Here is a 13,221-nt window from a genome sequence, read left to right as displayed (position 1 = left end):
ATGGTACTCAAATGAAATTCAGATGTCATCTGGAAACATCATAAGGGTATCACCCTTCCGAGTATTTACCCATCTGGGCAAATACCTGACCAGATGGCAATAGGCTTCTACCAAAATTTGGTGTGGACTTTAGCCCCATGAGCACCCTTCCAGCCTACAAGCCTGGCTACGAGTTTGTACAAGAATTTTTTTCTAAATCTCATTACAGTTTTGCTGAATAAAGAGCATGGGGTTTTATACAACTTTTGCAACTTTTTTTGTAACTATATATTTTCCATTTAACAAAACTTTCTAAGGAATAGTTCAGTAACTAAAGTGAAGAATGGCTGAGTAGATACAGTAGATCAGACAAAATTTATTCTGTATAGAGGAATCACATAAAAGATAAATGAGGAAAGCATTCTTATTTTAGAAGAAATTCATCAACGAACAGAAATAACAATTTTCCTTACAGCTCTTTGTCAAAGTTCAGATTTTACTGGAGTATCTGTTGAGATACTATCTAAGAAAGCCATTAGCCAATGTGAAAGATGGGCATGTTGTGACCAAAAAAAAGTAGAAAAACCAGAAATATATGTGAAAAATTTACTCAATACATATGCCATTTACTACAGCAAACCATTTGCCAAAAATGTTACTAAATTTTTTATAACATTGATAAATATGTTGTCTTTAATTTTATTTTTCAGTACTTTACATTCTAAGTATATTAAAACATTTAAATATTCATTTCAGTCATTGTTTTTAATTAACTACATACATATAGTATACATATAAAAATAATACATGTTAAATTCAATGTTAAAAATATATGGGGAATCAAACACCAACTGAAATTGCAAATTTGGTTTGGTTATTTTTTAAAAAATGCAACCAGCTGAGGATTAACCATCAAGTTGTCTGAAATGATGTCATTATGTAAGGAGATAATTGCTGAAAATTTATCAACTCATGTGATAAAAATTTGAAAAGGCATTTCTAATAATATCAATTAAAGTTTGGCTTGAACAAAAGGAAAAGAATGGGACAATTCATGTATGTACTGTACAGTCATGTATCAGTGGCGTAGCGTGGGTGTCAGCCGCCCAGGCAAAGGAAAATTTTGCCGCCCCCTTATTTAGGTGTAAGTAATGAAAAATACCGTGCTCATTTCAATTGGTCCGAATCGTAGATGCGACAAAAATATGAAATGAAATGGTTCAAATTTTTACAAGATATTATTATTTATTGTGAAATTTTGCCGCCCCCTAAAAGTGCCGCCCCTGCTGCCCCCACTACGCTATGCCACTGACATGTATACATTGATTTAAAAAATCAAGACTAATATACCAAGTGCAATTAAAATTATAATAGAATAGAAGAAATGCTGAAAGAAAAAAAAATTTAAAACATTTTCATAATTTGCTCTTTTTTACACAACAAAGTTACACAGCAAGTTGAGGGTGTTATCTGCCTCAATATATAAAACTGTATGTATGTATGTATATATATATACATACATACATACATACATACATAAATGTTTAAATTGTGTATTAGTTTTGGAGTTTTTATTATTGATATATTTTCATATGATACAGTTGAAAGTTTAACAAGTTTTATATTTAGAGAAGAACCTCAAAATAATGTAAACTGTGCCATGTAACTTTTTTTTCTTTTTAGTGTTTCTTCTATTCTACAAAACTTTTAAGTGTATGTAGGCCTATACATGTTTTTTTTTATTTTGGGTGGGGAAATCACAATGGCAGAATATGTCTGTGGATCATCAAAGGGTTTGTCACACTTTCTAAAGATACTTCAGACAAAAGGAATGTCATTTGATAAGTTTGTAATTTTAGTTTAAAGTCTGTATATAACCTGCCCCAGAGGCGTAGCTACCATGGAGCAGTTGGAGTAAACTGCTCCAGGCGCACAAATCACGAGAGTGCCAAGTTAGAAAGGGCAAAATAAAAACATTTATAAAAAATTTTTTTGGATTTAATAATTAATCAATTAACTATTAGATTTGAATCCGTTTGACAATTATGTACACTTTTTAATGGCTTTCCATCAGCATATTTTGTTGTGTCATCTGATAAAAAATATTCTGGAAGGATCAGAATTGTTATAGTCGGCATATACCTCCAACACTTTGCCTAGTTTTGGACCTCAACTGCTTTGATTTAAAATGCGTTTTTATACTCAGGTAAAAGAAATTACTTCTATACGCCAAGTTGCCGAACTACTTTTAATTCACACCGCAGCCTCAAGTAGCTTCTCTGACATTATTGCAGCATGCCTTGAACTTTACTGGCAACGAAAGTGATAGCAGAACGAAGTGTTTTAAAACTGAAATTAATCAAAACTTATTTAAGAAGCAGCATGTCACAATACCGTCTTAGCTCTGGCTACTATATCAGTTGAAAAAACAAGTTTGTCAATTTTATTGGGAGAAAGTGATTTGCAAACGAAAAAGTGAGAATACAATTTTGAAGTTTTTTAAATCTATTATTATGTATTTGTTATGAAATTAAACAATACACACATTTTGTCAATACAGTTTATATAATATTATAATATATAGTAAAAGTTATTAGTAGTCAGGCCGGATGGCCAAGCAATTAAGGTGGTAACCTACTGCTCTGGGGAGACTCGGGATCAAATTCAGATGGGTCGAAAAATTCCCAGGAATTTCTCGGGGTTGGTCGTCATATAACAAACCCTGAGTAAATTGTCTCTTCTCTGCCGAATGGAACTACAGCATACAAAAAGACTATATCTTAATCATAGGCCTAGTCTGGCACCCATTAATCACTGAGGTGTCTGGACTTACAGGCTTGAACCCAAGTTAGTTAAGTGCTCAAGCTCTGGTAGTACTACCCAATGTGAACCATATCCATCCTCTCCTTCCTCGCTCTCAAGTCCAACCCTCTTACCTGGACATATGTTTTCGTGCAGCCTGTGCTGCACATAGTTTTCTACCAAAGAGAGACCAACTCTTATAAACGGTCAGTGGGGTCCCCTCCCCTAGAAAGGGGGGACCCTGCGCAGTGCGTCCACTGAGCTTATAGGTCGAATAGATCTGTTACTATTCCCATCAATTCCTTTAGTTTCAATAAGTTTCCTTTACTTGCTGCAAGTGTTCATTGTTTGGAAGGCTTAAACCAGTCAACCTGGTCAGCCTTTTGGCAGAAGTTCTCGGTTAGAGGACAGTCAAGTACATAGTGCCTCGAGTCTCCACGAGGGCACCCACAGGAACAGCTATCATCTCCTTGTCCGAACTTGGACTTGAAGTGGGGAAACCTGCCACATCCAGTCAGTATTTGCATTATGTACCAATTTCAACTCACTGGAGTTTGGCCAACTTCAGGCACGAAGACGTAGGTTGACCTACCTACCGTACTTTGAGTCCAGCGATCCTGCTGGAGGGGAAATGGTCCGGATATGTCAGCCCTGTTCCTCTCCACTCGGCCGCCCCATTGTGGGCCTGGCCAAACTCATAATGGGCTTGCTAAAATGATGCCCTCATAGTGTCCATACGGTGAAGAGTTAAAAATAAAGGTACTCCGTACTTAAAAAATTACAATTTATTTTATTGATATTTTTATATTTATTAAATTGAATATCTTATTGTTGAAATGCCTCGAATCTCAAATAAATTGTTATCAACTGAGGTTTTAAATCGAAATAATTAGATATATGTGTTTAAAGTTAAATGTTCAAAATAAATTTTGCGAGACATCTTCCCAGGAACTGGGGGTGCATCAATTCTACTTGCTCCAGGGTGCCGAATATGTAGCTACACCACTGACCTGCCCCATCATATTACCACACCCACTTTATATATATTATATATATACAGGTTGGGCCAGCGAAAACGAAACGGCAGAGTGTTCGTGTCCGTCCAAGAAAATCGCTCGGACAGGTCGATTTTATTCTCGAGGGGACATCTTTTGCAATAAAGTTTTTGCGATTCTGAATACAACAGACAACAAAAAATTTTAAAAACTCGTTTATTTTGTATTAACTAAACAAACATTTATTTCGAAAAAAATGTTTGTTTAGTTAATATTCAGATTCGCAAAAACTTTATTGCATAAGATGTCCCCTCGAGAGTAAAATCGACCTGTCCGAGCGATTTGCTTGGACGAACATGAACACTCTGCCGTTTCGTTTTCGCTGGCCCACCCTGTATGTGTATATATATATATATATAGAGAGAGAGAGAGAGAGAACTGATGCAGTATACAGGATACTGTATAAGTCATTATGTAAATGACTCACCAACATTTTTACATTTCCCAAGAATATAAAAAAGTTTTTGAAGAAAAATCACATATTTACATTTTGATCCACAGATCGAAAAGTTGAGGCACTGTTGAATTAAGACTGGTATTAAAACAATTGAGAAAATAAACTGTGATGCATGCTAAATTGGAGCCATTAAATTACGAGGGTCATTCTAAAAGTAAAGAATGTTTGTCTCTCTAGATATTTTTATTTAAGATAATGAAACAAAACTTATTTTACAACACGCATGATACCTTAGCTATTTTTCTGCATAGTCTCCATACAAATTTAAACATTTGTCATAGCGTATCACCAGCTTTTCTATGTCTTCTGCACACTCAGTTACCGCCAAGTTCTTGAACCAGTCATTGACGGCCTTTTTCAGTTTGTTGTCACTTTTATAGTGATTCTCAATCAAAAAAGTCTTCAATTTGGAAAAAAAGATGGAAATTACTCCGAGCCAAGTCCTGGCTTGAAAGTCCAGCAACATGAAGATGTGCGTTATTGCTGCTGCGTTGACGACGAAGAACTTGCTTATGCAGTTTGTGTGAAGTTTTTGAACATTTTCCTTATAGCCAAGATTTGGCTCGGAGTGATTTCCATCTTTTTTCCAAATTGAAGACTTTTTTGATTGAGAATCACTATGGAAGTGACAACAAACTGAAAAAGGCCGTTAATGACTGGTTCAAGAACTTGGCGGTAACTGAGTGTGCAGAAGGCATAGAAAAGCTGGTGATACGCTATGACAAAAGTTTAAATTTGTATGGAGACTACGCAGAAAAATAGCTAAGGTATCGTGTGTTGTAAAATACGTTTTGTTTCATTATCTTAAATAAAAATATCTAGAGAGACAAACATTCTTTACTTTTAGAATGACCCTCGTATTTTTAGTTGTCTAACAATTAGAAAATTTATTTAAAAAAAAAGATAAATTAATAAAAACAATTGCTTTAATATTTAAAATAACAACTACATTGTGAATTTAATTTACAAGAAACATTTATATTTTGTGATTTTTTTTCCAGGTGTGGATGAAACAAGATTCACGGAACAGAAAAATCTGTACTGCTTGTCACTCTCCGATCCAAAAAAATGGTGGCTGTAATCACATTGTTTGTTTAAAGTGTCACAGTCACATGTGTTGGCTTTGTTTACAGATTTTTCCTGATGGAAATTTAGTTTATAATCATTTACCAATTTGTAGCCGCAATCAAAGGCCATTTGTTTAACTATAATAAATAATTATTGTCAAAGTTGAGTTTTTTGTATCAGTTAAGTCTTGTTTTACAAACTCTATATATCATAAATGTTTTTTAATTATTTATTTTCATGAAGTAAATGTTAATGTAAATAAAACAAAATCTATATATATATAAATGAGAATGTTTGTTCGCTATACATTCCTAGGCCATTCGACCAATTGCTACGAAACTCGGCAGTTACGTTTACATATCCCTAATTTAGACAATGTCGTACATCCTACCCCAAAACATTTATTGGATTTCTATAAATCAATTTCTATCAACACTTGAGTTACTGTAGCGCCATCTATTGACAAAAATTTAACAAAATAATAAACTAAATATAATTCTTATTAAAAAGGAAATAATTTTAAAATACAGTGATACCTCGGTTTTCGTCGATAATCAGTCCTAAAACAATCGGCGAAATCCGAAACCGACGAAAACCGAGGCAATTATTTCCATATGAATCAATGTAAATCCAATTATGTAATTCGTTCATTCCAAAATGCATGCCAAAAACACTATAAAGAATAAATATAGTGTTTAATACTAAAAACAATAAGAAATTAATATAAAATGAACATAAAAGACTAATGCAAAGAATAAATGAAAATTTAACATGGCATTCGAAAGGCTGCTGGCTCTGGAAACGTTATTTGGTCCCATGATGAAGATGAAAGAAAAGCAATGGAATTGTTTGACAGGCTAGATGCACGGTATAATGCTCACAGGACGAGAAACAACGCCACACTGAGCAGGAAACGCGGGGTCACCCTTTGTTTTTGCAAAATTAGCAGCGAGGTCACGTGGGCATGCCGACAAAATCCAAGACATTTTTCGCGGCAAAAATCGAGGATAACCGAAGTCAACAAAAACCTAGGTATTACTGTATCTTATGCTATAATAGAAATGGATTGATGATAATAAACGCAGAGTCCAAACGGTTAGTCATTTCCACCTTTCGGGTAACCCAAAAACAATAAATTCAAAATAAACGAATTTGAATGAATTTTTGAATTTGTTCCAATTTCGAACAAATTCGAAATATAATGTTTCAAACAAATTTATGTATCGGCACACACCAACATTTTTAATGCAGCCTTTTAATTCAAATTTCAAACGTGTTTCGGTCTTTTTGAAAGGCCTTCGTCAGGAATAAAAATCGAACTGATTCTTGCTTTAAGGATTACCCTGAAGAACTCGGCTTCGAATGTACTATTTTTACATGCGGTTTGCAGGAAATCGAACATATTTTTAGACCCATCTAAAAATTCTCTAATTAGTCTCGGAAGAGGGTGAACCTAATTCTTAAGATCTGCTATAATCTAATAATCTTAATTTTCGCTATCGTTTCTTTTTGCCCGTGCAACGCCGGGCTCATCTGCTAGTATATGTTATATTCACTTAATTACTACGACAATGATATAGTGCGTATAATAAATATGTACTGTACTTATAGACTTTTCACAAAGTGTTACTTTGTGAAAACGAAAAGTCTATAAGTATTTAATTTTCCACATCTAATGACTCGGGTTTTTTCATTTCTGAACGGTACTTTCTTAATTCTAATAAACAACCCTCCGGTAGTCGAGTGCATAAAACCACCAAATTCTGGTAGTTAGTTAGTCGTGGGTTCGGGCATGGCAAACGGGCCGGCCACGTGGAGTTTTCCGGCTTTTCTTCACCTAAATAGGGTCCAACTTCTCATAAAAGTTTTCTTGGGATGCATCCCCCCACAGATCGCTTGCGTGTCGCGTTGCCGTAACCAAATAAATCAAACTAATTCTAACCAGCGATTATTGTGACACCTTCACAATGCCGGTCTGCAACTTTTCGTCACAATGTTCTCAATTTTTAGTGGTGGTTTTGCCCCTGTGCATCATACTTTTCCAGATAGCAATAGAGTCGTGCCGGTTATCTATCTAATTTCGTCCAGGGGAAAATTTTGAATCGAAGTAACGCGACATTCATTCGAATTTATTTTAAAAAATTGAATAATAAATCATTATTTTAATTATTTTTATGCCAACATTATGTAGTTTTTAGTTTTATTTGTTTTAAAGAAGGAAATTTCAAAAACATAAATTTTCTGTTATAATTGACGAGAGTACTGACACATCAGTGGCTCAAGTCCTTGCTATTGTTGTTAGATATTTTGACTAAGGCAGATGTGAAGTTTTGGATGCACTGTTAGATGCTATTGAAGTGGAAGATTCTAGTGGAGCAGGCTATACAATTCATTCATTCAAAACGCTCCTATCAGAACGGAACATCCCTGTAACAAATATTATTGGTTTTGCAAGTGACAACTCTTCTATTATGACGGGTGCACAAAGTGGTTCCGAGCTTATTAAAAAAAAAGCTGTTCTATATGTTTTGTATTAGCACGTGTATGCCATTCATTTGCACTGTGTGCAAATAATGCAAACGACTGTTTACTATCTTGGCTAGAAGATTTTTTTAAAAACGTTTGTTGTTATTCCAGGAACAAAGCACATGTTGCTGTTCTGAAACTAAGTGCTTGCAAAAGTTGACAAAATGAATGTCAAATTTCAGTCCGAACTTTTGCGCATTCATAAAATTTTTGCTCCTGCTTTTGACGAATATAGAGTTCTTTCGCCCATGTTTATCCGAGATGTCATTGCCTCTATTGATATAGCAAATATTGATCCACTCAATCTCGCTTTTTCCTTTGAAGTTGGAGGAAGATATGAAAGCTTGCTTAAAATCCAAAATCTTAGAAACGAAGAACAGTTGTTCCGTAAGGACGTTTTGTCGTTTCTGAAAGAACTGCGTCAACAAATCCGCAAACGATTTCGAAATATCAAAAGAAAGTGTTCTTGTCGAACTTCGGGAGGGGGGTTTAGACGTTGAGAAAGCATTATCTGAGAGAAGAATGACATCGATCATTTCTATTGCTTCCAAATTTCTAAATCCAGTTCCTGAAGAAAACGTAGGCGAATTGCAAGACGAATGGAAACTTTTACTCCATTATAAAGAATCTTTGTAACACCTAATTAGCGACGTGCGTATATTAAGGCTTTCTATTTTCTGGAAAAAAATAAGTCTGACTAAGGATGAGAGTGCAAGTCTTTTGTTGTCAGAGTTTGTGTGTACGTTATTGGCTTTACCAAATTCCTCAGCCAGTGTGGAGCGAATTTTCTCGCAGATTAACATTGTGAAAAATGCACGAGCCAATCTCCTATAGCCAAAAACTGTGGCAAATCGCCTGCTTTGTTAAACGAGCAATTGCGAGACGTGGAGGAGCGTGTATTCGTGGGATCCTCCAAAAAGCGTAATTGAAGATGATATTGAAGAAAGATGCCATAACAGCTACTTAGAAAACAAGAAAAAAGTCACAGCAACTCTGTTGTCTCGTCAGAATCCTAATAATGTTGGTAAGTTAGCAATTTAAATTTTTTTTTATTTCTTTTGTTTTTTTCAAAATGAAAAATAATATATAAATTATTTTAAAAGTTTAAAAGAGATTAAACTTAAGTTGTATTCTAATCTCTAAAGATTGAACACGCAATAGAAAAAAATTGAGTTTTATTTTAACAAATAAAATATTACTTTCTAAAACTACTTTGTGGAAGTTATTTTTTTTATGTGGTTTACAGTACAATATATATTTTTTTATTTATAGAAGTTTTATATATGAGATTCTCTCGCTATGAATTACGTATATCCGTATAATATATAAGTAGAACAATTAATAATATTTATCAATAAAACAGTTTTTATAACAATTAAAACGCAAAATTAAATATCTAGGGTTTTCTAGGATGTTTTAGGTGTGGAACTTGGGATTTCCGAAACTTTAGAGTGGAATCATAGGTTGGCAGATTACCATTTGATATTCGGCTGTGAACAGAACAGTTTGTCAGAACCCACATTAGAAATTGCCGTCCACGTGACCAATAAAACTGTGCCATTTCGTGCCATCCAAGTATCGCGATAAACATGACAATGGTAGACTAAAATAACCAAACTATATGGTTTCGTTTTAATGCTTGCTGTATTATAGTATTTGATTTATACAACTACAAAGGTTATCTTACATAAGGATTTATCATGCGGAGTGACCAATCTAACACATTTTTAAAATTCTTTATTCTTCTAATGTACACAATTTTTAAAATGTGTTAGATTGGTCACTCGGTGAGATAAATCCTTAAGTAAGATAACCTTTGTAGTTATATAAACCAAATACAGTATATATAAAAAATAAAAAAATATATTTTATATAATGTTTTAAATTAAAATATATTTTAATGAAAGCATGGTAACCTGAGTAAAAAATCTTACATAGATTGCTACAGATTATGTTTCAAAGCTGCATTATATATTTTAAGTCGATGTAGAGCAGATAAGCAAGTATGTCTCTTCTATTTAAAAATACGATAAAAGTAGCACATTTCCATTAAACGACAAAAATTAATAAACATAAACAAAAATTTAATCCAAAATATCCATAATTAATAGCTGAAAATGTTCAAATTTTTTATAAAAATTCATATTATGGAGGAGGCTGAATTGGAATGATTCACCCTGTACCAGTGTGGATATAGTCAGTAGTGCTGTGGATGAAGAATAAACTCATACACATATATAAATGAGTTTGTTACATTCAAATCTTTTTCTACGCTTATTTTTTTCCTTCATTTATTTATTTCAAAGATAAGAGAGTCCTCTGGTTACGCTACTACAGTATTCTTGTATGGGACCTCCATTAATTATTGTACATGGCTTAAGGGAAGAAAGGAAATAGCATAAGTATCCCTTGCTTAACGTGATTTTGATATAAGCGGTAGCATCGAAGGATCAATTTATCGCGTTAATCGAAGGATACCTCTATATCACTGTACACGTAATTAATGGACAGTTCCTACGTATCATTTAAAATAACGATATTAATTAATGTAACATTTTGAATATTTGGGATAATTTTAATTAATATTTTTGTTACACCTAGATGAAACTACTGTATACATAATATAATAAAACTATTAGGCTAATAAGAAAATAGACACGAATTCTAAATTTATTTAAGCCTATATTATAAATATTAATATTCTATGATTTTTCTAGTAGTACAGAAATATTGGAAGAAATTATTAATAATTAAATAAATATAGTGTTTGCTTGCTTAGTCTTTATTAATATTTTCCAGCGCTGCCCAGAGAAACAAAAATAATAATCCGTTTTAAATGGAGCCCTTTAGAATTGCACTCCATTGTGTAGTTGGAAATACGAAATAGTTCTTAATAATTGATAAACATGAAAACATTGCTTTTATAGACGAAGCAGTGATAAATTTACAACTGCACTAGATTTGTCGTGTTTAGTTTCCATTTACAATTCAAGGTCAAAACCCGTTATTACCCGTACTTCTAAATACAGATGGAATTTCTTGAAATTAAAATTAACAATACTCGTGGATGACTCCTCGTCTTGCAAATTAGTAAATATGTAAATAAATGTAAATACTTTCAACTTTTGTCACTTATTTATAAGTCAGAGTCATTAAGATACTTTTATATCTTAATTAAAAAATGCAATCGTAAGTAGAAACAAAATCGAAAGCAAATTACTTAAAACACATTTCCGTAAAGCCGCAATTCAAAGAAAAGCGGGCGATTTCCTTCCTACAGACGAAGGTCGATGCATTCGTAACCTTCAATCGATGCCCCTCGCATCATATGGAAACACGTGAACTTAGATAAACAAATACAATATAAAAGGATCAATTGACAGCGTTAACGAAACAGTTTGGTTGCCTTATTCTCGTATTGTGTTCCGCAACCGAGTGTATTACTAGCAATAGGAATTTTATAGTTAGATAATTAAATGTCATTATCATAACTTACATCCCGTAATTATTCCTATGTTGTTATAAGTAGTTGATAGCACAGATTAGTGTCGTCGGAGCTGTCTCGTCACGCGATTGCGTATTGTTTAGAAAGTGAAAAATTTCGGTGTTAGATTTATTTTTCAAGGTGAAATATACAGAATTCTCGCTATCGCCTCTCCAGGTTAAACGGTGAGTGAGATATTGATATTATAATGATAACTTTACTGCATTTTAGATTAGTGAATTTAGGAAAAATTAATTGTGACAATTTGTAAAAAACAAATTCTCTTTATAAGCTTTTATAAGCCATCGAGCTTGACTAATTTCATATTAGCATGATTATTAAGCATCACCGGACATTACACGCGGAAGTCGGGTGCGGTTTTGGTTTTGGTTTCGGTCTTGGATTCGGTTTCGGTCTTTCGAAATCATCGGGAACTTGTTTCAGTTTATCAATCCTCTTCGCACAAGAAATATTGTCAAAGAAAGGTGAGCATTAAATGTGTACTTTATAAGTACAGTACTTTGTTCTTTGTTATCTCCCGATTATTATACGTGCATTATCTGTTTTGCGATTAATTTGAATGTCATTTCTGAAATAATATTGTAGATAATATTTTTAAGATAAAAATCGAGAACATAATCAAGTCATTCTTTTAAAATTGACAGTAACATATCTTTATATGCCAGTAGTTTATAGATACACATCAATTGTATCTTGAGAGTTCGGTTGATTAAATTATTTAGAACTTCACATCGATGCTAATTCTGATGTTCATAATGTTTTACATCTATAACTGATACGATTATTTCATTTTATATTAGGGTTTCTCAAACGAGATCCCGGTTATTTTTTTTAACCCGGGAAATCCCGCAAATTTCTTAAAAATTCATTTTTTTCTTATTTTGTGTTAAGATTGAAATTTTGCAAATAGAAAGTATAATTAACTCATAAACTGTCAGAATACATTTGTGTTTATTAATTTTAAACCTACTTATTAGTTTTTTTAATTTTTGCTCGTTATGGCATGTCACAAATGGGCAATAATCAATACATAGCATATTTGTGGCAGGACTTTGAAAATTCTGTACTTGTCAGAACCTGTAATATCTGGAATAATTGTGCTTATGCTGTCTTAATTTTTAACCATGCCCAGTAGCTTCAGTAACTGGGCAAGGATACAAATGAGTATGAAGTCTGCAAGTATGAAGTTTTTCGTCATAAACCTGATTATTAAAGACAAACGAACTGCCAAATTATTGGGCTATGATGTTTCTATTAAAGCAGTTGAGGTAGACAAATCAAGAATAATAGAGAGCAAAAGAAGTACTACAATCTCAAAAACGAACTAGAAATCTTCCGGGCTATGGGTGAAAAAACACATCTGTCCTCTCTTAAATGCATTAAAGACGATTCCACCCACATCAATTGAATCAGAAAGGGCATTCTCGGTAGTGGGACTTTTCATTATTAAAATAAAAACTGGATCAAGTGATTGGAGTATTGACCATCTTTGCTTTTTTAAATCTTATTATAAAAATTTACAATAATAATTTGTATTATGTTTTATTTAAAAAATTAAAATTACCTTCTAAGTTAGAAGTTTGATCTAAGTTTTTTTTTTTTTTTTTTAATTTTTAATTAATTAACTCAATTCAAAGCAATTTCTTTTTGTTGTTGTTGTATGCAATTTCCAGCAAACTTTAATAATTTTTATCCTATTTGTGAAAATTTCTACATAATTCAAAGGTAATTTTTAATAAATATCTTACACAGCATTATTAATATGATTCTGGAGGTTGCAGAACATATTAAATTACTTTAAAAAATGAAAAATAATTATATCATTTGAG

General features: G+C 32.9%; 2 protein-coding genes across 2 annotated transcripts in view; both read left to right on the top strand.

Moving 5' to 3' along the window:
• The window catches only part of LOC136990481 (uncharacterized), a 32,238-nt gene extending 26,711 nt beyond the window's left edge, over positions 1 to 5,527 (top strand). The window contains exon 5 of the mRNA XM_067288865.1: positions 5,295 to 5,527. Within this exon, the coding sequence (XP_067144966.1) occupies positions 5,295 to 5,498 (204 nt within the window). The 3' untranslated portion in view covers positions 5,499 to 5,527. The remainder of the gene's footprint in view (positions 1 to 5,294) is intronic.
• A 6,012-nt stretch (positions 5,528 to 11,539) lies between these two features.
• Positions 11,540 to 13,221, top strand: part of LOC136990480 (uncharacterized) — a 46,421-nt gene continuing 44,739 nt past the window's right edge. Inside the window, exon 1 of the mRNA XM_067288864.1 lies at positions 11,540 to 11,556. The gene's annotated coding sequence lies outside the window, so the exon portion shown is untranslated. The remainder of the gene's footprint in view (positions 11,557 to 13,221) is intronic.

The sequence above is a fragment of the Centruroides vittatus genome, unplaced genomic scaffold, assembly GCF_030686945.1.
Source record: "Centruroides vittatus isolate TY-2023 unplaced genomic scaffold, ASM3068694v2 scaffold_944, whole genome shotgun sequence".
NCBI classification, from domain to species: domain Eukaryota; kingdom Metazoa; phylum Arthropoda; class Arachnida; order Scorpiones; family Buthidae; genus Centruroides; species Centruroides vittatus.
The sequence above is the reverse complement of the archived record's forward strand: the minus strand, read 5'-3'. Positions and strand labels throughout refer to the sequence as shown.